The sequence below is a fragment of the Falco naumanni genome, chromosome 8, assembly GCF_017639655.2.
Source record: "Falco naumanni isolate bFalNau1 chromosome 8, bFalNau1.pat, whole genome shotgun sequence".
NCBI classification, from domain to species: Eukaryota; Metazoa; Chordata; class Aves; order Falconiformes; family Falconidae; genus Falco; species Falco naumanni.
The window spans coordinates 48,082,648-48,110,631 of record NC_054061.1 but is presented as its reverse complement, the minus strand read 5'-3'; the positions used below and the strand labels follow the sequence as shown (position 1 = coordinate 48,110,631).

Sequence of the window (27,984 nt, the reverse complement as noted above, 5' to 3'; positions counted from 1 at the left end):
ATGTGTTCCACAGGAGATTTAAGACTGACAGCAACTTGACCTAGGGCAGTTACACTGAGAGCAAGACAAGTGTCCTGGCTGGCTTTCTTCACAGCGTTTTTTTCCAGATTTTTGCTTATTTTATTTTAGACTTGGCATGACAGAGTTTCAGGCTGTTTATCCAGGAGCCTGGCCTGATGATGGGTTATTAGCTGCACTCTGGGGGAAGCAAAACACGCGTTTGCCTTGTCATTACTGAAGGGCCACAGGTGGACACCGGCACCTGCCTGAAGCGCTTTCAGCGACCTGTTTTCACCTGCGATCGATGTGACTTGCATTCCGCACACACTCACGCATCTCCAAACAGTAAAGCACGCCTGCTGTTACCGCCACCGGACTGCTGGCGCTGGAGCAACCCGCCGCCAGTCGGGCTGCAGCCTGTCCTCGTCGGGTACCTGCAACGGCCCCTCGCTGCTGACAGGAGGCCGGGGCACCGGGAAAGGGGCCGCGGCGGGAAAGGGCCCGCCCGGACGGTGCCTGGCGGGGCCGCGGCCTGCGGGGCGCAGCGCTCGGCACCCCCTAGCGGGGCGGCGGCGGCGCATTGTCTCCTCCGGGGTGGGGCCGCGCGTCGCCGTCTCTCGGCCCGGCCGCGTCCCGCGCAGCTGCCGCGGCGGCTCCGCGGAAGGGCCGCTGGTACCGCGGCTCCGCGCCCCGCACGGTGAGGGGAGGGGGGGGGGGCGCTGAGGCGAGGGCGGCGGAGCGGGGGTGGTGCCGGCAGCGCGCGGTGCTCGCCGTCTCCTTGCCGACGGGGGAGGGGCCGGAGCCGCCCCCGTTCCCGTTCCCGGGGTCTGCCGCCGGGCCAGCGAGGCGGTGCGAGGCGGCCGAGAGCAGCCGCCGCAGCCTGGCCGGAGCGGGCGGGTCCAGGCTCCGCCCCGCGTCCACCCGCTCCGCCGCCGGCGTCCTCCCAGCCCGGGCACCCGGAGCGCCGCAGCCGGGTGAGTAGCCGCGTCTGGAGAGGCGCTTCCCTCGCCCCAGCCCTGCGGAGGGACGGCCCCGGGCGCAGCGCAGGCCCTGCGGCCTGGCCGCGCTTTGTTCCCCGGGCGGCGGCGCTGGAGCTGTGGGGCGCCTCGCTCCGCCGGGCAGCGGTTGCTTCTCGGGGGGCGGCGGTGGCCCGGCCTTACGGCAGGGTAGCCCTCCCGCGGCCGGCCTCCTGACCGGCTGTGCATCGCCGCGGACGGCGGGCGGGCTAACGGGGTACCTGGCGGCTGGCTGCGGAGCTCGCCTCCTCCACATTAAACCCCCCCGCCCGCCCCCGTTTCGCTGCCCCGCGGCGTGTCCCGCTGGCCGTTCCCGGGCCGGGGGCACGGCAGGTCGGTGCAGCCCAGGAGAACCCGCGCAACAGGTTGGGGTATTGTTCGTGCTGCCGCTACATACGTGGCCGCGGAGGCGGGGGGGGGGGCTCTCGAGTGGCCGCCGGTGGCGGGGCCTGCTTTGTGCGGGCGGCGGGCGCGGGAGGGCCACAGCCGCCTCCCGCCGGGCCGCCCCGCGGGTGCCGCGGCAGGCTGGGGAAGGAGGGAGGGGGCTTGGGGCCGGGGCTGGCCGGGCCTCGCACGGGGCTTTCCCCGGTGTGTCGCGGCGGGTCGGAGCGGCCCGGGGGCGTGGGCGATCCCGGCCGTGCGGTTGCCGCGGCCCCGGGGAGCGCGGCCCGGCGGGCTGGGTCACTGCCGAGGCGGTGGCTGCTGGCGGCCGTGGTTGCCGTGTCTTCGGGTTTTGACAGGTCCATTGTCTCGCAGTCCTGCCTTCCCCAGTGCCCGCAGCATCCCGTGTTACCCATGCACAGCCTTTCAGCCAGGCAGTGGTACGACGGGGATGCGTTGCAGCACCCTTTTCTTAAAGAATTTGAACGAGTGTGTGGAAGCCAGAGTGGAGTCAATTAGTGGAGAATGGTTCTTTGTTTTGTGAGTCTTTGTGATTTATTTTAATGAGCAAAATTGGTGAGGCTTACATGGATGGATATTAGTGGATGCTTTTATTAGTTCTTTCATCTTCATCCCAAAGGAAATACTGGGTCTCAGCGTTCTTATATTGCAGTGTCTGCATTGTCCAAATGATTGGATGTTGACTTTGTTTATGCACTAAAATTCACTGTGATGAGGAAGCACTGGTTTCACCCCCCCTCCCCCCTTTCCCCATTCTGTGACATCTGCTAAGATCCAGCATATAGTAAATAATGAATAGTTATTACATTATAGGAACGGTGATGGTGATTAACTTCTGTGCTAGTAAGGGTTCTCATTTATGAATATGAGTTTTTATAGCCCTAGTCCCATTGTCTATACCAAGCAGAAACTTAATGAGGAGAAAAGGGGGAAGGTGGACCATGGAATTAGAACTGAAGCTTGGTCAGAGGCCTACTGCTTACTGGTAAGGTGCTGATCATGCTTTGCTCTGTCAGGGGGAAAAAAAACCCTGAAGCAAAACAAAAAAAGCCCACCAGAACTAGGAGCAACTACAGTGGTTTTTTAGTGATGGATTTTAGGATTTTGCATAATTCCTTACATCATAGATTGCTGCTTGAAGAATCCTGTAAAATCGCCTCAGTCAACTGTTTTTTGTAAAGTAGTATGCTAATAGATGATATTTTATTTGGAGTTTAGATGACCTGTAACATCAGTTTTCCTAGAAACAAAAGTTAAGAGCATTTATGTATTTTTAAATTTCTCACAAGAATCACTGCCATGTTGTCTCCTGGAGTTGCAGGCTATAATTCTAAATTGTCTATGGAATCACATTTCTCAGTAAAGCTTGTGTAAGCAGGGGAGATGTACCTAGATTTTTGTTATTTTCCAGCAGCAGAATAGAGCAGTTGTGTGAAGTTAGCTCGGTTTCAGTTGGTTGCTGCTTGGGAGTGGTAGTAGGGAGGGGAACTGGAGCTGCTTCTGGAAGAGACTAGATACATTGATGGTGAACTTGAATACAGGGCTACGTAACTGTCAAGGGACCTTAAGAATAGAGTATGAAGAGGAGCACCTTTATTCCCCAATGACTATGAGTGGCTGTGGAAATACAGAACGTCTTCAGTAGGTAGCTTCTAATAAAGCAGGCAAGGTCTAGGGTCTTGCAGGGGTAAGAAATGATGTTGCAGGATTTCTATCACGTATCTGTTTAAGCTGTCTTGAGCACTTGCTATTGATATTCTTGTCCCTGATCTGTAGGGGTGTACTCTTGCCTTCTCTCCATCTTTTAGAGGATTTGCTAGTTTGTTTGCCTGACTACAAAAACTTCTGGTGATAAAGTGTTTTTTTTTTTAATTTAAAATTTGTTCTGAGAGAGATGACTGTAATAACTGCTGCATCTGAGTAACTGTAAAACCTATGAAATGTATTTAGCATCTTGGCTTTGCCTGTAATACATTATAGACTTAATTCTGAGGTTTTGGGATTTGATCAGTTACAAGGTTTCATTCAAGTTTTAAAGCATTTGCTGAGGTTTTACATTTGACACATCTCTTAATTCTGTATCTTCTAATACAAATAGGGACTATTTACATTTTTTAATTCAAGTTATAATTTGCCTCTTTAAATTTTATAGCAGTGATGAACTTAGTTTGTAGGAATACTTTCTTCCTCTTTTCACAAAAAATACCAAAACTATTTTTGATTTATCCTAAAACTCTTTAGGTTACCTCTGACTGAAAGCATACTGCAAGGATTCTGGTTCTTGTTACTCTTCCACTGCTTCCGGTGCTGCCTCAGGAGCATTGCCTGCTAATTATAAACAATGTTGATGTCAACCATATGTTTTGGTGGAAAATATGGGATTACTGCTATCCCACTCAACTCAAATGCCTGGTTTACAAGTATTTGTGAATATGGAATGGAGATGTTAACTCCCGTATCATGCAGCTTTGTAATAAATCCTTGTGTTTAACCTCCGAGGAAATAAAGTTTTAGAGTGGGTATTAACATGTGAAAATATGGTCAATACTTTTTTCATTTAAATTTGTAGAATCCAGGATCAGGAGCTCAAACTTGTATCCCTAACAGACAGCATTGCATTCCAGTACCAATGGTAAGTAAGATCAATTTCTTCCAAATATAAGATCTTTAAAATTTTCATGCAATATATTTGGTTGTTATGAATATTTGATACTGATGAATATGCTGCATAGAACAATACCTTTGAAATTAGTTTTGTGCAACCTTATTTAGGCATGCCTTCTTCAACTTTTATCTACTTTGGTTTTGTCTTGTGACTTTTAAAATCTTTAAAAGGTGCTATAACATAAAGCTTCTGATACTAAAGTTATGCTACATAGTTTGGCTTAGGCACTATAAAATCTGTGGCTTGTGTTAGTGTCTTACGTAGTGTCAATGTCTCCCACAGAGAGTAGTGTTTGCAAATGTATTAGAGAGTGTTTAGGTATGTGACTGGAGATAATGTGAATTCTGATTTAAAGAGGGAGCTGTGGTTGTGGGTGAGAGTAAGGGAAGAAGTTTTAAAAGCATTGTGGTAGATTGTTGCTGTTCTGATGGGGTTGGTAAGCTTGTGTGCAGAAGAGAAATGAGAGACTTGAGCACCTTGAGTGAGCAAGCAGAAAAATGCACTGGCAAAGCTTTGTACTCTTTAGACTAAATGAGAACGAGAGATTTTTGAAGTGAGGATGTCCATACAGCAGACTCTAAACTTGACAAGGAAGCAAGTGAAAATCAATATGGAGTGTTGTTTTCCTGTTTCTAGGTGAGAAGATGAGCTGCTGCATTTTGGACAAGCTGAAGTTTGGAACGCTGGGACATAAAGAACCCATTAAGAAGGAAATTGCAATAGTTAAGAGGAGATGAAGGTATGACTTAGGGCTTTACAGAATCAATGATTCAAGAGAGATAGATGTAGTAGGCACATGAGAATTCAGAGCAAAGCTGAACTCCTATGGTGTTGGCAGAGTTGAATTTGAGATGTGTTCTTAGAGAGGTATTGTGAAGGATAAATGTTGACAAGGCCAAGAAAAGAAAAAGGTGGTGGAAGAATAAGATGATGGATTTGATGTTAATTTTTTGGTCACTAAATGGTGTGTACAGCTGCACTTGAGAAAATAAATGGCCCTTTCTGAGGGGAAGGGTCAGGATGTACACACAATACGTAGATGAAAGGTGCCATGGCTTCTCTACTTTTTGTTGTTGGTAAAAGCAATGTTTTTTTTCTAATCAGTACACCCTCAATGCGGGTTGTCTGTTTTCTGTCTGTCTGCTAACATACTGTTTGCTCCTTCTTCCATGTTACATTCTAATTTGGCCCTAGGAAACAGTATCAGTGGAAAATGTGTGTTACATCTATGAGAGGTGTTCCAGGTAGCAGGTCAAGAGAGCTTGATTTTATGTTCTCTGAAGCATGTGGCCATTTGTTTACGATAGTGGAATGCTACATGTTTTATTTTGAGAGGATGGGAGAGAGAGAGATGCTGTGGTTACTGCAGGTGGTTGCTGTGGCCTATTTAACTTGTGGTTTGCAGCTGAAATGTTCAGAATTTTTAACATGAGTACAAAGACTGGAGACATCTGTGCAAGTTAAAGATTTACTTCCCTTGCACATAGTAATTCAAGGACAGCATCTAATTGTTTTTATTTTGAAGAGCAATAAGTTTGTGTAATTCTGAAAAATTTTGAAACTTAAAAATGTGAATGAACAAGGTATTTATGTACGAGATCTGGCATATTTTAATCTCTTGTAATTTCATGTTAGGTTAAGATTAGCAAAGTTCTCAAATCACTTATTTCTGATGAAGGTTTTCTTATTATCATCATTCTGTCTACCTTGTGTGTTGTGCAGTGGGGGTGGAAGCCACTGCTGTAATTTTTTATTTTATTTTTTAAATACAGAGGAAGTTGTTCAGGATGTTTCGAGGTCCACACAAAATCTTACTTTTAAGCTGGGAACTTTTTTGTCAGGTATCAACACCAAAGTTTTAGAGATTTATAAACAATCATTTTATTAGCCTCTCATGTATTTTATTCTTGTTTTGTGTCAGTTTTCTCTGCCTAAAAAGGATGACTGCTTGTCTGCTACACTTATGTCCATGCAGCCAGTTCTACTCTCTTCTCAAACAGTTCCTTGCTCTTTCCTACCCCCTGCCACTGCCATTCTTGATGGCTTTTGGTTTAGAACAGCATTTCTTTTTGTTTCCTTTCTCTTGTGGTGTCACTATACTGAGCTGAGAAGTGATTCCTGTGGGCCTGAGCCACATGCACTTATGCCAAGTATGTGTATTGTTATGAAGTTGTAGATTTTCTTATATAATTGTTATAAAAGGAACAAGAAGTTCTAATCATGCACCCCAGAGGAAAGTTATTTTTCATTTGTTCCAGACTGCCAACAGTTGCGCTCATCAGTGCAGCTGTTTGTCTTTGGCTGCTTATGGCTTGAATTGTCCAATCTCGTTCCTCCCATTGTCTTAGCCAGTTCTATGAACTATTGAAGGCATGAAAGCTCTGTGTGATCTTTCATCACAGACTGCTTTTGGACAGTTCCTTGAAGAACTGGTGATAAGGTACTCATTTCCCCCAGCTCATTCTTGCAAGATTTTGTGACTTGTTTGCTTTTTTTTGGCGTGTGGTGTTTGTTTTTTTTTTTTTTTTTAATATAGGGAAGTAGAAGAAGAGTATGATGTTTTATTTTACTATTGATTGGTTGTTTTTCTTCCTCCCGTCCTGTGACTCAATAACTATTTCTGTGGGAGAATTTACAGTCTGTGTGATTTCTGTCTTCTTTCCACATGATCTCTAAGTGAAATTTTAAGAGCTAAACATGAGGTTTATTTTTTTTATGGGTCTTAGGGAGGTGTGATGAGAAAGAAAATAAAATATCTGTGCTGTACTTGTAACATAGCATTTCAATTGACCTATTGCTGTGTAGAAAATGGTGGAAAAAGCAACCTCCCAAATTACATCATTTGTCCATTCTGTGGTCACTTGATGCTGTGAAGTGAATTGGGACTATACCAGATTACTGCAATTTCTGCTGTTTTGGCTGCCTGTGCAAGAGAGGGTGTAAGGTAGATCAGCCGCCTCCGCTGCCTGTGGTAACATCCTACAAGGGCAAGCTGTAGGATTCTGCAGGAAGGTAAACATGGGGTCTCTCTCTGGAAATGTGGCAGAAAAGGAAATGTGGAGTTGCATCCAAAACCTGTGACTTATTTTCTGTACTATTCTAGATTGAAGAAGCCTGAAAACTGCTGTACTTTAACATATACCATATGTATTTGGCTTGGCCTGAGGCTGGAAAGGTTAGAAAACTTCAGCAAGCTATCATTCTATATGTCATGTTGTAGCACCATTATGAACTTCTGCATGTGTTCCTTTGGGCTGAAGCAAGATTGCTGTCTGTGGAAATGGCCTTTGAATCCAAAGAAGTGCTATTCTTTCAGAGAGTACTAATTGCTGCACAGCATCCTGTGCTTGCCCTTGTTGTATGAAAAGGCTGAGATGTCAGTATGGTGTTTCACAGCTGTACATGAAGATGTTATTGCACATCCTTAGTTACATTGTTTTTGTGCTCGGTACTCTTCCTTCTTTTCTGTCCCTCTGACGCTTTTGCTAAGTCTGATGAAAAAGCTCTGCCGTTCTGTGAAATGAATAGTTGACTTGAGATCAAAGTTAAAACTTAGAAGCATAATGTCTTTTTCTTCTTGCATGGCATAACCTCTCTTATTCGCTTGTTCTCCATTTGCTGGTTCACTATTGATTATATTGCTCATCACGTCTTTTTGCCACTCATCTTTTATTTCACTTCTCACAGAATGTTGAGGGGGTGAAAAAGGGTGGGAAACGAATATGGAAGATGGGTTAAATAGAGGAAGTAGTTCACAGACAGCTCTTCTAAATGCTATGATTAGCTATAGTTAGAAGGCGAAGTGTACAAGGTAACACTTGAAACTCAGTAAAAATGGGGCAGAAGAAAAAGAGTTTTTCCAAGCTTGAATTTGGCATTGCTGTGGCAATGTGGTTTTAGATCATGGCCTAGCAAATTGTTGAGCCTAAGTTTAACCAAAAATAGAGTACTTACTCAATCTGTCTATTCTAATCTGCTTTCACAAGTTGCTGAGTTAAAGTACTAATTGTGCATGTGTAATGGAACCGACATTGTATGATTGCATTTTGCTTTAAAATTAAACAAGCTTACATGACTGATGAAAACTACTGAGTCTATGGCTTTTACTTTCGTAATTCTTTAGTGTGAATTAACACATAATGGAAAATCAGGAGTGTTTGTGTACAACTTGAAAATTGGGCATAATATAAAACTTCAGTATGCCTGTTTTTATGAATAGCTTTTACAGATAGTCAAAAAGAACAGAGTGGTTGAAAAAGAAAAATAAAACCTTGATTTGATCTTCCCTAAATATGTAGAGTTACCTTTTTCTGAGGCCTTAAAAGGCTCCAAGGGTAAAAATTCATCAGTAATGCTCATAATAAGTTAAAGAGTAAAAATAAAACACTGTATCTGATTACCTTAACCTGTTGTTCATCTGTCAGGTTTTATTGTTATTTTGAAACTGTCCAGCTGAGCAACCCAGTTCCATGTGGTCTTTAATTGAAGACAGCATTAACTAATGAATGCTTGCAGCCTTTTTTTACTTTTTGGGCAGATTTGGCGTGCTTCTCAAATTACCCTGGGGTATCAGCCCTGGGGACACCTTCGTTTGTGTTCTGTCTTTGTGCCACTTGGCTGTGGGAGAGATGACATCTTTAATGTAGCTTTAAAGGAAGATGAAATAATCATCTGCATACGTAATTCTGATATTCAGCTTTCCCTCTGTCTTTTGCAAGTGGATTTTATTTCTGTGTGGGACAGATGAACTTTTTTTAAGCTGATCTAGGGAGAGTGTGGGGTAATGCTTTGTGGGTTGAAGGTAGCATCTGAAAAAAAATTGTATGCTGTCTTCAGGGACTGAAGCTGTTAATTTTGAAGCTCTGCAATTCAGAAGTTGACTTCAGAATGAAATTCTTTTTTTTTTTATTTTATATGATGGAGGCTTTTCTCTCCCCCCCGCCCCCCCCTTCAGAATGTCTGTTGTTATTTGTGCTATTGTTTGTGCCTAGACTTGCAAGCTGCTACAGTTTTGAATGTAGCTGCCCATCTGCTGCTTGGATATTTATAGGCAGATCTGTGGAGTTCCTTCTAATCTCTCAAGCCTTCAAAAACGTTAATGAATTAAACATCACAGTGGTCTTGTAAAAAAGGGAATTAGATGGAGGGACTGAATGAAGACTGAAAGAGATAAATGACTTGCTGAAAGCCATATGTATATTTCGGAGCAGAACAAGGGATAGAAACCAGATTATTTTTTTTCCTGACTTTTAGTCCTGTGTTTAACAGACCGGCTATGTTCTCTTCCTTGGTACATGATGAGGGAATGAAGAAAGTACTCGTTCTTTGAAACGTGCAGTAGATGCTCATGAACAGACCAACCCATTTAAAAACCTTGTAATGTGTACTGAGGGTATTAAATGTTACAGGTCTAATGAATTTGAGTAGACGTATTAGTATTCTCATGGAGTCTGAATTAATTTTGACAAAAAGAAAACACCTGTTATTTGTAGGGCAGCTTCTCTGTAACATCTTACTTCAGTCGTCTAGTCAATGTGAGTCTGTCAACTTCACCCTCTGCCCTTTCTCTTTAACAGACTTTAAAAATGGTATTAAACAGCGTCTGGACATTGGTTCTTATTTAAATTTATTATTAGATGGGACTGAAGATGTGTAGCAGAAAATGCAAGTGATACTCTTATTCATGAGAAATTAAGCACTTTTACGCTGAATTACATAATTCTTATTGTATGTGAATTTGGTGGCTTTTTGTTTGTTTTTGTTTTTTGAAACAACTTCTTGAATTTTAAACTGTATTGACTAAAACAGTGTAATTTATAGTCTTTCCAGAACCTAGAAATGATAGAAGATGCAGCCTACCATGTCATGATTTGATTTCACATTAAGTGCAGCCTGAAATATTGTTTGCATTTTTATTTGTTCTGTAACTCTTTTTTTTTTTTTTTTTACTATTTGTTTGCTGTCTCCTTAGCCTTCTGTCCTCCCCCTAATGTATATCTATTTCATTTAAGTTTGTATTTAAGAGAATTTTCTCAACTAGTATTGGTTTCTGCTTGGTAGGAGGATTGGGAGAGTTTTCTATTTAACTGGAACACCTTTCAAATATTTAGGTTTTAAATACAAATATTATGTGAACTGAATTTTACCAATTTTCTGTGGAAACCTGCAAAAGAATGAATACGTTGTTGCAGACTAACACTGCTGCATTGATTTAAAAACCTGAAAGCCCAGGTCGTTCAAAAGAAGTTAGTGAGGTTCTTCAGTATAGTTTTTTTTTATTTTAATGTTTCCTGTAGACAGAAGGTTTACAAGTTGGCATATGGTATTTTAATTGGCAAAGTAGATTGCAGGTGGGCATGCAGCACTCAGAAGATTTTCTGAAATTCAGCAAACAGGTTTAACTTGGTTCATATCCGTATAAAATTTGAGCAGATAAGTTATGTCTCTTGCTTTAGAAATGATAAAATGCAGTTTATTGAAGTATTCCAGTTTCCTCAAGTGAAATCTGTTCTCTCAGTGATGTTGTTTCTTCTGTAGCTTTTTTCTATTTAATGAGTCCAAATGCCTTTTTTTATTGGTGAATAGGCACTTGATGTGTTTGTTTCAGCTAAACAGTGGTACAGCATTGAGCAACACATATTTCCTCATTCTAAATTGAGAGCTTGATGATCAGTTTAAGAGCCTGTCATTTTGCCTTCCTCTGAACAGGTTAAAAAGGCTTTACATTTATTTGTAGGTCTAAATATACTTATATCTGCTTTTTAGCAGTGTACCTTTTTAAAACACCTTTGATAGCTCCCACTGGAAAGCAGACACCAGGTCTCTTGGAAATGTTTAACTTTCTGGTATTAAAAAAGGCATTTAGTTTAATTCATCCTGAGATTCTTTGGGGTGTTAAAGATATAGAAGGATGTTAAACCTTATTTTTAAACCTGGAGGTTTGGTTTTTTTTTTTCCTGGTATGTTCTGACAACCTGCCCTGGTGAGAGTTTTCTTCTAGATGGACTACATCAAAGCTCTCACAAAAGAGAATTGCATGAGTTTCTAGAACAAAAGCTAGGTGTTTGAAATTATCAGCAATTGGTTCTAATTGTTGTGACTCACCTCCCTCCACTCTGAATGAACAGAATCCTTCCTTTGGTTCCAGGAAATACTGAACAAAAGAACTATTCTGATCCAAGGACAGTGCCACTACTGTGGCAGAAAGCCAGGCAGTGCTTTCATATTAAATAAATTGGTCTTTTCACAACAGCAAGAAACACGCTTCCTAGAGTCATTAAGTTGATGCAAACTTTAGTTTGCATGTGAAAGTATGAAGATAATAAAGTTTGTGTGTAGGTTTGGACTTTCTTCATTGGTGATGATAAAGAGCCATTTGTAATAATTTTGAAATACAGCTTGGGGAGGAGAGGGAAAAATCATTACCAGGTAAGAAAAGAAAAAAACAATACTGCTGAACTTAACTAGTTTACACAGGGTGGTTTGATTGTTGTGTTTGAGAGACAAAAATGACCGAGTCAACAAACCTACAAATTTTTGTCTGAAGCATACAGGAGGCTTTAAAAAGGATGCTTATATGAGTAGCTGTTGAAAGTGCAAGCTGTCTTGGGACTCAGTTTCCGGAAAGAACTGAAACGTGTTTGTTTCCTTCTATAATATGGGAAATGATATTTCATGTAATTGACAAATATGGCACTTAAATATGGAGATCTAGGGATAAGGAATGGGAATGGACATTGTGAGACATTATGCATTGGAACAGGGAGGAACAGTAAAAAGTTGTTAAAATGTCATTTCTGTTTCATAATAAAAATAATTATTCTGCTGCTTGTTTGTAATAAAGCTCATTGTTTTAACAAGAGGAGGAATAACTATTTTGTTTTACCTCAGGCTCTCTGGAGGTTTTTTGGTTTTGTTTTTTTTTTTTCTTTTCTTTCTTTCTCCTGGATCATTTATAGTTTTGATTCAATTAATTCCCCCTCCCCCCCCAGGAAAAAAAGCAACCTCTGTGTGCAGGAATGCTGAAGTATCCAGATGGGTGATTCCAGGTTGTAGTCTGAAGTCCTTTGCCTGGAATTAAAGAATTTTATTTTTAAAATTTGTTTTGACTGGATACTGGCACATACCTTGAATTTTGTGTCTCTGTGAAGATTTAAGGGTTTTTTACTATATGGATTGATTTGTGCAAGTATGAACTCAGACATACAAGCATATGCCAGTTGCTACTTTTGTGTAGGCAGGAAGAGGAGGTTGCAGTTCAAGAATTCTGTTGATTTGTCAGTGAAACACAAAGACTTAATCATAGTAAATTGCAGTTCATAATGCAGTAACAATGGGATGAAGGTGAGAAGGGATTTGGAGCCAACAGGAGCAGAAGCATTTCCAGCTATAGGTTAGACATACTTACTCTAGCTCTTGGATGTTTTTCTTTAATTGAAGACCTTCTATTGGCAGGGTAATGGCAGTGTCCTGACATCCATGCAGCATAATGTATTTAATTTTTATATTTCTGGTAATATGAAATACACTATGCAAAAATGTAATTTTATATAAACTCATTTTATCTCTGAATGACTGAGCAAACAAATGATCTACTTGTAAATTAATAGTAGTTTAATGGGGTTAGGAAATAAGACTTTTATATCAATGTCCTTGGTTGAGATGCTGCTTTGATTTTTTTTTTTTTTTTTTATGAGGAGGAAGAACTCTTTAATTAAAGGTTTACATGGAAAAATGCATATGATGATTTTTTTTCTTTGGCTTTTACAATACTTTGGATTTCAGTTAGTGTTCTGTGCTTCCTTCAGAAGAGTACAAAAGTGTGTTGGTCAGTGCTCATTCTAGTGACATGTAATTGATTTCCCATGCTTGACAATTTAAACGTCTTGTGTTTCAGAGCTGTGAAAATTATCTGCAGTAGAATGGAAGCTTCAGTAATATTACCCATTCTGAAGAAAAAATTGGCTTTTCTTTCAGGTAGTGTTTCTATTTCCCTATTGGTTCTCTGCATAATTTGGATTTTTAAGTTGGTTACTTGTATTTGCTGGATGTATTTAACAGAAATATATTGTTGATTAGTGCTGGGTCATATTTCAAAAGGATCTCTGAAACTTTTAATCTAGTAGCCAAGTTATTGCTGTTGGCATTTAGCACATGTTCCACTGTAGCCTCTAACTCAACCCACAAAGTTGATGTCATGAAGTTTCAGTCCATAAATAGAAGAGTAGTAATTTAGCAGACATACAAGAATAATCCTTTCTGGTTTTCTAATGTGGTTTTAGAAGTAGAATGTTTTCAGAATTTTCTTCAGAAATTTTTTCCTTCCTTTTCACCTCTGTCCTTTTTTTTTTTTTCCAACATAGAAATGGATGGGAGCTGAATTAGCCATGCATTGCAACGTTTTGATTATTGCCAAGTAGTTAATTCAGGCAAGGCTGGAATTATTGTTGTATTTATTAAAACCTCTTGAACCTTGGGTGGAAAATAGCTTTCTCTTCTCCCTGTGCAGAAGAAAAACAAAAGGAAATACTTAAGATGATGAATGAAGTTCTCCTGCTGATTTCACTGTTGTCATATAGTGGTGTTAATTCTGTGTGTTTAATTTTCAACTCTAGGGTAGGTAGATAACTTGCAGAACACTTCTCAACTTCATAAATTGACAGGTGTTGCCATAAATAAAAATTCTTCTGGTTTAGTTTATTTTAGCTAGTCTAGTTTATCCTGCTCCAATCACTTGAGAAGTGAAACCTGTTCCTTTGTTAATAGAATTCATTTTGCTTTGAATTTGCACGCTGTGCCCAGCAATTACACATCAAACAATTCCTGTTTAAAAACAAATGCACACACCCACCCCTCAACTCATATTAAAGCCTGGGACAGTGGGTAACTTCACCCATACTAATAGCAGGTGCACGGTGTGTTGGTTGTTCAGCATTATACTGCAAGGGGAAGCTCTCATCAACTAGAGTGCATTTTCAATTTGCTACTAAAGCTGCCTGATCCATTTTGAAATATAGATGTTCTTAGTGGAAAGTAATTTATTGAATGGCAGTTTAAATGCTAGGAACCTTTTTGAACCTACATATTTCTAAGTAGGTTTGACCTTTTTGGAATTTTGTAGTATTAATGAATGTTTTAATTTAATGAATAGTAAAGATTCATGCAGTAGTTCTTTTAAGCGTTCTTCGCTGTAAGTAAAGGAACCTGACAGAGAAATCGGTTCATCATGTCTCTTTAAAGCAATTTTTTATATCATATAATTTCATGAATAAAAACATATAATGATTAATAAAAATTCAGAAAAATACTATTTTAGCAAAACATCTCCAGTGTTTGTATGCTGAAGTCTTTTGCCATTTTTGAGTTAAATTGGTACAAATGATGTTGGCCCTGCCTTCTTTTTCTGGAAGCAAAAAAGAGTGGTTTCTAATGGAGTAGTGTCTCCTCAGATTTGGAATCCATGGCTATGTAGCTTCTATGTTGACAGATCATTACAAATAGCAGAGAAAAAATGTCAAGCTGCTGACACGCAAAATAGCTGAATAACCGCTTTGATGCAAAATGGATTAAAATTATTTTTTTGTCATGCTTTTAACCTAAATGTGTTTTCAGTTTATAAACTACACCACTTCAGAGTTAAATAACACACATCAAGCTAACTTTCCCTGATATTATTTTTCAGGTTTAGTTCTAAGCCTAAAGACTTAGTCTGAGTGTGGTGCTTTTTTGTAAGACAAGGAGGTGGTGTTTGCCATGCCTAAAATCACAATGTGAATGGATTTGTCTCACTAATTGCAGTATTCTGAAGGGGGTGATACATACTTGTAACTCAAAGGAGTTACAAATAATACAACCAAGATCAAAGAACAACTTTCTTATTGTGTAGTGTGTTAGTATTCAGAAATATTAGATCACATACATGATAGCCATTACATCTCAGCTGGTGACTTTAGGTAATATTCCTTTAAAGACTCATTCAATATTTTTCAGCGTTTTCTTTAAAAATACAGGTTTGAATGAATATGATTCTTAGATGGATAAGGATATACCAGTTATGTTTTACATGAATGACTGGCCATCATTTTTCACTGAGGAAACGAATCAGTGATAACTCCTACCTTGTTCTTTTTTTGTGCTGTGGCAGGTTGACAGACTATTTACCTGCTCTGTATATACTTCGGTGCAAGAAAGCTGCACAAAAATCACAGTGAAGGCAGAATGCAGGTGTTTGAATCTTTTCTGGTATCCAGAAATCTTTAGAAATAATGATTTCTTGAATCTTTACAAGGTGGGGGAAAAAACTTATCAGTTGTTACACAAGATGACTTGTCATGAAACTGAATAAATTTAAGTAATTATTGTGAAATGTCAAGAGATTATAGTTTTGGGGTTTGGTTTGTGGGTATTTTTTTTGAGTCAGTTCATGTTTAAAAATGCTGTTTAAATCCAGGTATAAAAGTGAGAATTTCTGTTTGTCTAGTATCTTGCATGTGTAGGCTTCCAATGCCTATTCTAAACTTTCATTGGTTAAACCCTCTTCAACACCAGAGTCTTTCAAGTCTGTGTAAAGAAATCATGAACTACTAATAGTTAGCTGCTTTTGTGGGAGCAGGTGTTTGTCAGTCTCATGAATCCAGAAGTAGCTTGGAACAGAACAAGTCCCTTCTAGTTATGAATCAGCTATGGTAATGCTAGCTACAAGTGCAAGAAGAAAACGTGTCCTTCTGCAAACCCTTCATTCCCTGGCCATGTATACGTTCCTTAAAATTAACAACTTTAATGCTCTATTCATGAGTTCGTGGGTAAGGGAGGAGAGGGCGTGTTAGATGGAACTCCTGCAAATATTTTGTCTTGTAGAGTCCTGAGCTGCTGCCATGGCTTTTGGAGCTTTGGACTTGGGTTCTTACTTTTCCTATTGCAGGCTCACTCAGTTTGATCACCAAATTCTGTGCAGTCAATGGTTTAATGCTTATGACAGTGTTTTCTTGCTTCTCTGCTCCAGTGATTTTTCATGGTTCCCCTATTTTACAACACGTAACCCATTTTTTAACCTGGCTGTTGCAAATTTTAATTCCAATAGATTTATTTTCTATATTCCTAAGAACTGCTACCCTCCTGTCTCTGAGGATTTCCTTATGCATGAGGAAAGACCAAATGATGCCTGAACACTTAAGGAAAGAGGCTTCTTTATTAATTTTAATGTTTTAGTCCTGTTGAGAGATGATAGCTAACAAGCTACCATTGAGTCTGCATGGTTTCTGAGGTATTATTTTACATCCACAAACTTACCACTTTAATTTGTTGGATATAATGTGTGCCCACTAAGCATTGTTGCAAATGGAGAGAAACGTTTTCTCGAAGTGTACAGATGAGAACAAACGTCCAGTTTTTAAAGCATTGAGGGGTTTTCCTTACTTTTTCTCCTGCTGCTTCACTCCAATTATCAGGCTTTCTGCCATTCAGAAACAGAGAAGGGTAACTGTGACTTCCTCTTAGTTTCTGCAAAAAGGATCAATCCATTTATTCTTTCTAATATAGCACCACTCTTTAATTCTGTTTAGAAATATAGTTACTAAAAAGTGCATTGCTGTTTCCCAGTAACAGTTCTCCCCCCAAAAAAGAGAAAGGGAGGGGAACACTACTCTTGTAATGGGCGACCAATTAAAGCAGTCCTTTATGAAAATGTGGGAAAGGCATGTGTATTGGTAGATCTTTAATACCCTTTAGGGAGTTTGTGCAGCTTTGGAAACAAAGAGAAAAAAACGTATTGCAATTAAGATGCCAACATATGTTGTGTAAACAAACAGTGTTTTGCCATTATTTTGCCTACATCTCTAATGGATGGGGGAATTCTTACCAAATTATGTCAGTGTACCTTTATGCATTTGTGAGTGTTACATGTGTGTATGTGCTTTGTCTTATTTTCGCACAGCTGTTACTAATCTGTTAAAAGTTGTTTTTACTGATTAGCTGGAACTTCAGCTCTGCCAATATTAAGTAACTTTATGAAGAAAAAGCATGATTTAATGGTATTAACCAGATGAATAACACACTTAATTTGAGAATAAAGGTATTCTTTCTCAGTTTATAGAAATTTACTTTGCTTTGTTTTCACCCCAAATAAAGCTGAGATTATCATTAGGCTTGTACAGTTTTTCTAAAATACAGAGGAAATTGTATAGTAACTGTTTATTACATGTACTTAAATGGCTCTGTGGTATTTTAAAAAATATTTTTAAATAAAATAGCTAATATATTAAAACTTATTCTAAAAAATAACACTGAATAAAATGGAAAAGGATTTCAGCTACTCCCAATTGTGGCAAATTTAATTTGAAACTGGTTTAAAGTAGAGATGGTCATTAGTTTAAAAAAAAAAAAACACCCTCAAGAATTAAAAAAAAACCAAACAACCCACCCCCAAACTTTTAAGATGACTGAAGTTGCAGTTTAATAAGCTATAAACTAAAGCACTATATCATTCTAGAGTTATGTTTGGATTCATTCATGTTCTTCTCTTCATGTGCAAATTCCTGTCCCCACTTGTCTTACTTCCCCTGCTGTCCTCCTCCCTGAGAAACCCAAAATATTTGATACGGTTTTGAAATGAAGATCTCTTTTTAAAAGATTCAAGAGCAGAGAGAAAAAAAAAATAGGTAAGGTGGCTTGCTCAAAATGGTGGATACATGAACTAATAAGTTGCTCCAAATTAAGTGGAAAGATGCGTTGCAGCCACCTTTGCCCCCTTGTAGTTAATGCTCTGAGTTAACAGCTCTTTTAGGGGCAAGTGTTCTGGTGTCAAGGCCTTCTGCCTTCAAAAGATCGCCAGCCCCTGTACTTAGAGATGTGATGATTGTACAAGAGTCAGCTGCACTCCTGATTTCTTTCACTCTGCAGCACTTGCTGATGGACCCTTTCAGGGAGCTGTGTCAGTATTTATTTTTCATGGGATATTTGGCTTCAGTTCCAATTTAAGCAATGAGTAAGAAGCTAGTCCAAATCCATTTTGTTTACTGGCTCATACCTGTGTCATTGAAAAGTCAATGTTTTTGAAATGTTCTTTCTTCTGCTTTCTTTAAAGATCCATTTTTTTTAACTGTACCTTTCCAGAGATTTCTTGAGAGTCTGTGTAGTGAAAAACAACCCAAATGGTAGTTGTAGAACAATCTACTTAAGTGATACTGATATGCTACATGTACCGCTTGTACTGAATCTCCTAATGGACATATAAATGTGAGCCCAGCTCTTTCAATATTTTTGTTGCTGATACTGTTTGTATAACTTTTAGCAGCAGGGTTTGAAAATGCATGGGAAGATTAAAGCAACTGGTTGGAAATATTTATCTTAATTGTGAGGTGACTGGTATGTGTTTCTAAGTAGGTCTGGAAATCTTCAGTGTTTGATGAATGAACTACCAACTTAAAGGAAGTGCCACAGGCAGCCTGTGTGCTACAAGATCCTCCTTTGTGCAGTCAGTGTTTTTAGGTGTTGCATTCTAGTTGGAGCTGCTGGGAACATGCTCACCTTGAAAGCTAACCAGGTTGCTGACAGGCTGGTAGTGTGGAAGGTCTATGAGATATCTTTTAACAATGTAATCTAGATACACAAAAGTAATGCTTCTGGAAATCTTGATTTGTGGTGTTTATGTTGAAAGTACTAGGTAAAAGTCTGACAGCTACAGATGTGGTCTGTGCTCTGCATGCCTTAAATATTGGTGTGGCGAGTGAATCCTCGCAACTGAGAGGTAAAATGTCAGTTGTGATTTTCACAGAAACTTTGAAGGTTACTTTCATGATGTATTTTGAGACCACGTACCTACAAAGTATTTCTTGTACCTTAAAGCCATCACATTTTTCTAATGACTTTTTCCCCTGAAATAGGAGGGAAGGACAGAAGAAGTGGCCTCATTCTGACAATTCCATTATGCCTTGAACAGACGAGTATGGATGAGCTGAGTGTCACACTAGACTACCTTCTGAGTATCCCAAGGTGATTCTGTTTGGGGCTGCCTTCTTTTCCAGTGGTGGAAGGGATTTCTTTATTTTTTTGTTATTTGTCTTTCAATACCAAACAAATTTTACATAAATGTTTGTTTAAAATGTGATACTGACTGACTTAGAAACATAGGTCCCAATAAGCTAAGGGATATCTGCTGAGGCTTGCGCATATCCTTTTATTCTGTATATCTGGCTTTGGGTGTTTTTATTTCCTCTTTTCTTGGGATATCTTTGGTAATTTCTTTTTAGTGATAATACAATTAAATTACTATGTAAATTAACGAGCCATTCTAATGAAATTCCTAAGCTTGCAAAGGTAGCATTGCCCAATGTAAAAAAAGCTTCCTCCTCTTTCTTTGCTATGTGCCTAATCTTTATAGCTTGTTGGGCTTGAGTGTGCACTGAGTCTAAAAATATATGGAGTCTTACTGAAGTTAGTGAGCAACTCAAATGTTTAAAGTTAAGATACTGTTTAAATGTGCTGAATGACAACTTGAGTGTCTTGTCATCCAGACCTTGCTGTAAAACCATTGCTGGTTGAGTTCTGCACGTGTAACCCTGCAAGTTTATAGTGATAGTTCTTGGTCCTAGCTTAGTTAACTGCATTTTGTTTTATTAAGATCCAGAGATCAATCTTTTATCATAGCTTTGCTTTGTTCTCTTATGCTATCGATTTAAAAAGGAGAGAAGTCTCTCAGATAAATGCTTGCTTTTGTATCTTTACATTCCTTCTCTGGAAATGGGAACAATGGCACAACTAAAGGCTGTTTAGTGTGCTTTGCTTACTCAGTCTAAAAATGCTTTAAAAATACAATTAAATGATCTGGTTTTGGTTTTGTAGTCAAGACTGTTAAAAAAAAATTCTGATTGGGGAGAGAAGGAAAGAATAATTTCAGGTTGCTTACAAGTAAAACATCAATAGGTATATGAGTATATTGCATAACATTTTAGTCATGGAAGTTTTAGGGTTTTTCAAACAGTGTTTTGTCTTCTGTAAAGTGATGAAAATACCAAATGGTCACCTATGCAAGTCATCTCATTGACTGTCATGTGGTTTAACCCCAGCTGGTAATTAAGTACCATGCAGCTGCTTGCTCACACACCTCCTCACCCTGAGGGGCAGGGAGGAGAGTTGGAAGGGAATGTAAAACTCAAGGGTTAAGATAAGAACAATTTAATATTTGAAACAGAATAGAAATGAAAGAACAATAATAATGATGACAGTAACAGTTATAATGAAAAGGGGAAGGGAAAGAATAATATCCAGAGGGAAAGGAAGAAAGGAACAAGTGGTGTACAATGCAAGTGCTCGCCACCCACCGATGCCCGGTGCCCAGCCAGTCCCCAAGCAACGATCTGCCTGCCTCTGCCAACCCCCCAGGTGTATATACTAGGCATGATGTCCCATGGTATGGAATACCTCTTTAGCTAGTTCGGGCCAGCTGACCTGGCTGTGTCCCCTCCCAATTCCTTGTGCCCCTCCAGCCTTTTTGCTAGCAAGGCCTGAGAAACTGAAAAGCCTCACATCAAAGCCAGAACACAGCACTGTACTAGCTCCTAAGAAGATAATTAACTCCATCCCAGCTGAAACCAGGACATTGACTTAAGGACTTGGCTGTATTTGTGGAACAAATGCAGGCATCCTTGTTCTAGCACTTATTCTGCAGTCTTGTCCTGATGTATGTTTTTACGTACATTAGTGTAAAAATAACTGACTGAAAATTCAACCAAAGTACTGTTTGTACAAACTGGGAAATCTGTTTGAAGGCAAAATTTAGTGTTCCCATGTCTAATGTTCTCTTTGTCAGTCATGGAAAAAAATGACCGCTCTTTTTATGATGGCAGTATGGAAAAATTATGGTCATTTTTGTTTGCAGGGTTTTTTTTTTTTAGTGGGAAATGCAAAGGTTTTGGCCTAAGCACTTGCCCTTTTTGTTCTGGAAAGACTTGCTGCTGAACAGTGTTTGAAAAAAGGAGGGGTGTGGGGAGGGATGTTGTCCCAAATCCAGATAGTTGTCCAAGAAACATTAATGTTACTTTTCCCCTCCCCCCAGGTTCTATGTGTAAGGTAACCTAAGATGTTTAACTTTTAATTCAGTTGTGCATGACGTATGTTGTAACTGTTCTGAAGTATGTATTCTAGTGTTGATGGATAGCTGTGTCCAGAATTTGAGAGGCATAACTGTTCATAGTGTCTTGGGTAAACGTCTTCGGGGGCTGTGTGTGTGGGAGTGTGTAAAGCTTTCCTAAAACTTCAGGCAACTTAGTCCTAGTCCTTTCTACTGTTACACCTTTCTTTCATGCTATTTAAAATTATTGGATTATGAAGAGGCTGCTTTGGAATCCTAGAAAAATAGGAGTGGAAATATTATGTTATTGTCTGTGCGTACTGAAGTTTGCTTCCTTCATTGTATTCTCTGTATTGTTGCTCAAATCACCAAGTGTGCATTTTATTTTAACTTTCATAGAAACATTTATGTTTGTGTTGGCTGAACTTTTCACAAGTGGTAGCTCACTTTTGAATTTGGATGTTTGTTAGGGTGTTTTGGGTTTTTTAATAGGTTTAGTAGAGGAGAAGAGCAGATGCTGATATTGCTAGATACCAATGAGCCTGAGGAAGCCATGTCTCAAGATGCTATAGTTAACACTAATCATCCTGTTCTTGAAAGCAGTGGTAGTATGCCTTTTTGCATACGTGAAGCCCAAATGTTCAGAGTGCTTCCAGAAGAATAATGTGTGCAATCTTAGAGGTTCCTTAAAACCAAAAGTGTGTATGGATTGGCAGCCAGATTTTGATTATTTTTTTGCTAAATAGATATTTATATTGGTAAGGTGCCTTCCCCCCCCCTTTTTTTTTTTAAATTCCAAGATAAATTTTTCTCCCACCCATACTGATGAATCTCAGCTTACACATGCAATAAATAACAGTTAAATTAATTGGTGTGAAATGTAAAACTTACTGTTGCATGTGAGTTGCTTTGGTTTTTGTAAGCTAAGAAGATCACAGGAATAGCTTTGTGTTGTAATTGCAGATTTGGGTGCTGACAATAACTTAATGCTTTTCTACCACATATATGTCATGTTTTTTAGTTAAAACTTTGCTGAACACAGAAATTTCAACCTGAGACATGATACTTAGTGTGGTAACTAATGCTAAAATCATGGGCTCAATTCTTTGTCATCTTCTGGATGCTGCTGTGCTGGTTTTGAGAAGGTAACACTTCCCAGCTATTGGTGATATCCAGAGGTTGCTGTCACCATTGAACAGCGCACAGCTGTTGTTGTGAGCGCCTTCTTGCCAGTTTCAGTTAGAAATGAGCTGGAGAGGTCTTTGTGGAAATGCAGAGTGAGAAAATTTTTCGCTATTTTCTCCCGTCTGGTACTTGAGTGGAAGTGCTTTTTGAATTTTTGGCTTTGCAGCCAACTGTTTTCAACAGGTTTTTTTGTAGTATACACATACTCAACCTTATTAGAAGAAAAAGATATGATGTCAGACTAAAGTACTCTTTCTTGTAGATCCATATGCAGAGCCTCTGTTCTTGTAGATGCTTCTTGTGCACTGCAATTTCTAGTCCATTTGTTCAGGAAAAGAACTCTAAGCATGTTTAGATGGTTTCCTGGTTGGATGTGGACATGCATCAAGTGATATGTAGCTGTATGCTCAAATCTGTGCCAGTTACAATAACCTTGTGAAAACTGTCATCCCCTTGTCTTCCTTATGAAACTATTAATTGATCTCTTCTTTCTGAGGATTTTGTGGAGTTTATGGTTATGAAACCTCTTCAGAGTTGCTGATGTTCAAATACTTGTATTATGAAATACACTTCAGTGCTACTGAAAAATTGTAATTTAGAATATCTGTTGTATGCTTGAGCATTAAAATGGGAAGTTATTTCTAAATGAGTAAACTTAAGGCTTATAAGACAGTATTTTCAGAAGTAAAAAACCTTAATGTAGTTGTATTTTTCAGTAGAGAAATCCAAAGTCATTGTGATAAGACGCTTGTTCATGAATTTTATTTTTTTCCTAAGTGTTTTTCTTCTTTTAGTGAGAAGTGTAAAGCTAGAGGATTTACTGTGATAGTGGATGGCAGAAAATCTCAATGGAATGTGGTAAAGACGGTTGTGTTAATGCTACAGGTAAATAAATTTTTATTTGTTCATGGTTAACTGATTAGTTTTATAGATGTGAACCTAATAGCTGTGTTATTGTAGAGGTAGTAATTTCTTTATTGAGAAATAGACAACTTAATGGCATTTTAAAATCACAAAATGAGGTTCTGTGACAGAGTTCTGTGTAGGAAGAAACAATCGGAAAAGCCAGCGATACACCTTACGCAAGTGAGGGACAAATTCACTACATGCTGAGAACGCATGTTTGCAGACCTTTTTCGAAAACAATTCTAGTTAAAGGAAATAGAGATATGCTCCTGGCATCATCAGCTGTGAGGGAATGTCTGAAGGGTAACAGTTCACACTAATAGTGCAGCTGAGCAGGTTCTGATGCAATATGCTGTACTACTTGGTTTCCATTGGAATTTACTATAGTTGATTTTTGTGTGTAATAGTCCCAATCACAGATTATACTCTGGATGCTGTACAAAGTAAGAGAAGAAAAAAAAAGTAACAATTCCCAAGTAAAGAAATTCATAACAATTTATTATTTTAGCTTTTCAGAACCATGGGATTACAATAAAGTCATATTTCTGCTAAATAGTATAGGTTATTTTCTGGTCTTAGTGGGCACAGAAAATGCAAGATACACCGCTCTGAACAGATTAGAGAACTTGGACTTCTGCCTTTCTTATGGCACAGACAATTTCTCTTTTCTTTGCAGCAGTTTTCCTCTCAGACTTAGATGAAGCCTCAGAAAGTGTGTCAAATAAGAGTAATTTCATTTTATTGTCCTGCTGGCTTATTGTTGCTCCTGGGTTTTTAAGTTTGTTTCAAGATGTCTTTCACTTGACTAAGATGGCATTCCTATGAATAGTTATAGTAATTGGATCCACTGCGTTCTAATTATGATCTTGACCGAGCTTTCACTTCAGCTGTGTGCAGTTGTGACATTTAGTGGGAACTTCAGCTATTGGGGAAGGTGGCTGTTTTCCCGATGCTGGGATTCTACTGGCTTCATGTCAGCACGCTTCCCGCAGGGTGAAGCGTGCGGAAACATAAGTTGAACATCTGTATCTTTAATTAGAGAAGGAAACAATAAGGAAGATTTTCCTATGTGAACTAATCACTTGTGCAGACCACTTCAGATTTCTTTCTTCTTGGGCATGCGTAGTTGTCAAAGGTGCTGGTTGGTCATCAGAGACACTTCTGTGTTAAAATAGGTTTTGCATACCCATTAAAATGGTGCAAGGATGAATTACCTTTTTTCAGTGCTATAATTTGAATTGGATGTATTGATAACTTCTTCAGAGTCATTTTTTATAAATAAAACGAAGTGTTTGAAGACAAATCCCATGGATTGTGGCACCTTTATGTCAGTACTGTGATTATCTAACAGTTGTTTGTTGCTGTAGATGATGACTTGAGAGTAATCAAGAGTATGTTTCTTGAGCAACATTCGATGTAACTAAAATCAACTTGGTAGATTAAATTACTGTTAGGCTGAGGAATGTTTTCCTGGTAGTACTTTCATGAATTAATCTGCTGAAATGTTAATGTTAAACACTTTCATTCTATTCTAAGCAATATGTACTAAAGAATTATAGGTTATAATCTTGATACGTGATTTAATAACAAAGTATAAAATTATTTCCTAACTTTATGATTACTGTTGCATTCTACATAGCAAATGACACTGGTAGAAAGCTTTGTTGTCCCTCACACTTTTTTTTAAATAAAATTCCATTAATAATTAAGTTTAGCCAATAATTCATGTTTTTCTATACTGATGTGGCATGGACTAATGGTTAGACCTGAGACTGGGAGTAAAGAGGTTAGTGTTTTCAGTTCTGTCACGATTTTGCTATGAAATCTAGTGCAGTTGGCTACAAAGCAGCATGGAACCAACGTGAGGTAGATGCAGCAGACTTAGTTTAATTTCTGTCTGGAAATTTTAAGTTCTTGAATAGATGATGATGTGTTAGTGGAATTCTGTTTTGTGGTAAATGAAGGTTTAATCTTGAGTGTTTTACTTTTTTTTTTTTTAATTTATTTTACAGAATGTTGTTCCAGCTGAGGTGTCGCTTGTTTGTGTAGTAAAGCCAGATGAATTTTGGGATAAGAAGGTTACGCATTTCTGTTTTTGGAAAGAGAAAGATAGACTTGGCTTTGAGGTATGTAGAACTTCTGTGTACTTTGGTCAAAAATATCATTTCTGGAATACTAAAATAATTGGATGAAAATGTCTCTTTAAAAATAGTTATATTCCAGATGCTTTGTGGATATCCTTAACAAACCATTGAGACCTTTTAACCATTTTTTTTCTTCATAAGAATATCAAATGAAGTAGGTCTCAGATTAGAAATGTGTGGCATTTAATCCTTTGCTCAGTAAGACGATAAAGCTGATGCATATTGTGGGTGTTTTAAATAAACTGTTGTTTTTTTCATGACTTTTCTGTAATAGACGGTAGAGGTGCACGATGTCACTAAATCAGTAGTAACCATTCTGAAGAACATCTTGTTGCTGTCGCATGCATCTTCTCTCATTTTTTTGAGTTCTTTGACATTATTAACAAAGGTTATAGGTCCCTTCAGTTTGCCAAATACAAGCTGATACTGCTCTTAGCTTGTAAGGCAGTGTGTGTACAAGAGAACACACACTAATGTTCCGTTCTTGTATCTTTTTGGGAGGTTAATGGAAACCTCAGCTTTCCCTATTTTTAGAAAGTTATCTGTATCATCGATAGAAGCTGATATTCTTTAAACTACAACAGGCTTGCTGTGCTCACCAAATACTAAAATGTCTACTTCTTTTGTACAACAGAGCTCTTAGAGAGCATCTTTTTTCGTGAAAGAGATTGAATAGAGAAGTGTTTTGCAGCCTTGTCCAATGCTGTGTAATTCTTTCTGATGGTGAGATTACAGGAGTATTGAAGAATGCTATAAGATACTTAGTTCAGGGGAAATGGGAATTGAATGGTGGCAGCTGAAAGGTTATGTAACTACTAAAATATAAACCTAAAGGTTCTGTCATCCAGATACAATGCTGTTAATTCATATGAATTGTTAAGTCTTGTATCAGACTTCACCTGGAATAGGTGGCTTCATTTTTGAAAACAGTTGTTGTATGTGAAAGTACTCGGAAGGAGTTTGGGGTTAGGGGGTAAGACTGCTATTTTCAATCAAATGACCAAATCTTTTTTTTTTTTTTTTTAAATCTGCTTTAAGATTCCTTTTATTACAGTACTTCATTTTTTGTAATCTGCTTTAGCCTTATAAGTAAGGAAATCCTTCACACTTGCCTTCGGGTTGTTTATCTTATCGATGAAGATCATATTTTCTCTTTTGAGTAGTTCTTTAAAGACAGATTTGAAAAGTAGCCCAAGGTCAACAGAGCAATCAAAAGAATCACTGAACAGCTACTTACATATTTGAGTCTGCAGCCAGAAAGGTATTCACTATTAAAGGTAGTGAAGTGCATGAAATCTTGCTACTGGAAGTGATTCCAACTAGGATAATCTTGTGACTTGCATTACAATTAAATTCTCTTGGGTTTCACAGATGTCTGTCCGTCCCTTCACCCGATACCCTTCAGAGGACTGTCAAGGAGGTGTGGTCAAATTATATGTCCATCTTTAAGTTCAGCATGTAGGAGCTCAGTCATAGCTTCTTTAATCGAAAACATGAGTATGATGGTGTCCACCTTTTGTAAACTAGCGTTTTCTTTGAAGCACGTTCAAGATGACAATTAAAAGAGACTAAACCAACCATCTGTACTCAAAAGGATGATTTAAGAGCTTGTGTTTAGAAAGTTAGGGCGTAATGTAAGCACCAAAGTCCAGAGACTGGCAGTAATATAGGTGACTCCCATTCTTTAACAGTCCCTACTGTCTGATTTAGGTTCTCTTCCCATCTGCACACCTGTAAATATGGTACTTGCACGAGTTCAGGAAGCCTTTGAAGCTGTGGTATAAAAGAATTTTATACAATGGTTGTTACTGTATACGTCATGGTATTGCCAGTTTGGAAATTAATCCTCCAGAAGATTCTTCTTGGGTTTTTCTTTAATATGACTCTGCTAGAATCTATTTCTAGACAAATAAGCAGAAAGCCTACAGAAAATGTGTTAACAAAGCAGGGATAATTTTATATGACTATGATAATAAAAGGATTTTTTGTTTGACTTTAAAGATTGGCTAGCAGTCATTAAATGATAATTGTGTAATGAAGTTTAGTAAGCTTAGTAATTTTATGAAGCATATTCTGTGCCATTGATGTTGGCATAGACCATTGTAGTTGTGTAACTAAACTTTTTGGTTTCTGTTTCTGAAATACTTTTTTCATTACTGAACCGTAAACGTTTTTCCCTGACCTGAAATTTTGATCTAAGATTCTCTTAAATTAATAGTTCTGAAGTTCTAGGAAGAAGAAAATAATTAAAGTACCAGAGATGCATTTCATGCAAACATACATAATGTGTCAATTGTAAGAAAAGTAGTCGGTGATGTATCATTTTACAAGAAAAATAATCGTAGCATTAAAACACAGCAGCTGCTTCTTAGGCAGGAAGAAAACTTTAGATTTATTCCCTGATCTCCTGTTGTGTCTTGGCTTGACGCAAGAGCAGATTTTTGTATGAGTAGAGGATAGTAAGTTGTTGCTGAATTAGGGTGTTTGCTCTTGAGTTTCCCTTCCACCTAATTTAGAAGCACTGGAACAGGGTGAGACTGCTTGCTTGAGTGAGGACCTACCATCAGCTTTGGGGCAGTTGTCATCTAACTGAGGTTGGAA

General features: G+C 38.8%; 2 protein-coding genes across 5 annotated transcripts in view; one reads left to right on the top strand and one right to left on the bottom strand.

The window, feature by feature from the left end:
- Positions 1-558: 558 nt before the first annotated feature.
- LOC121092617 (basic salivary proline-rich protein 4-like) lies at positions 559-1,272 on the bottom strand. Its single transcript, XM_040603869.1, has one exon. The coding sequence runs from the start codon at positions 1,270-1,272 to the stop codon at positions 559-561; it is 714 nt and encodes a 237-aa protein (XP_040459803.1).
- Positions 774-27,984, top strand: part of SESTD1 (SEC14 and spectrin domain containing 1) — a 55,883-nt gene continuing 28,672 nt past the window's right edge. Inside the window, exons 1-7 of one of the 4 annotated variants that reach the window (XM_040603817.1) lie at positions 774-974; positions 3,988-4,050; positions 4,720-4,822; positions 12,980-13,059; positions 18,963-19,071; positions 23,128-23,218; positions 25,252-25,365. In XM_040603817.1, the coding sequence (XP_040459751.1) occupies positions 13,005-13,059; positions 18,963-19,071; positions 23,128-23,218; positions 25,252-25,365 (369 nt within the window). In that variant the 5' untranslated portion in view covers positions 774-974; positions 3,988-4,050; positions 4,720-4,822; positions 12,980-13,004. Of the gene's footprint in view, positions 975-1,005; positions 1,382-3,987; positions 4,051-4,719; positions 4,823-12,979; positions 13,060-18,962; positions 19,072-23,127; positions 23,219-25,251; positions 25,366-27,984 lie in introns of those variants that run through there. The other 3 variants (XM_040603814.1, XM_040603815.1, XM_040603816.1) reach the window with 3 other exon arrangements.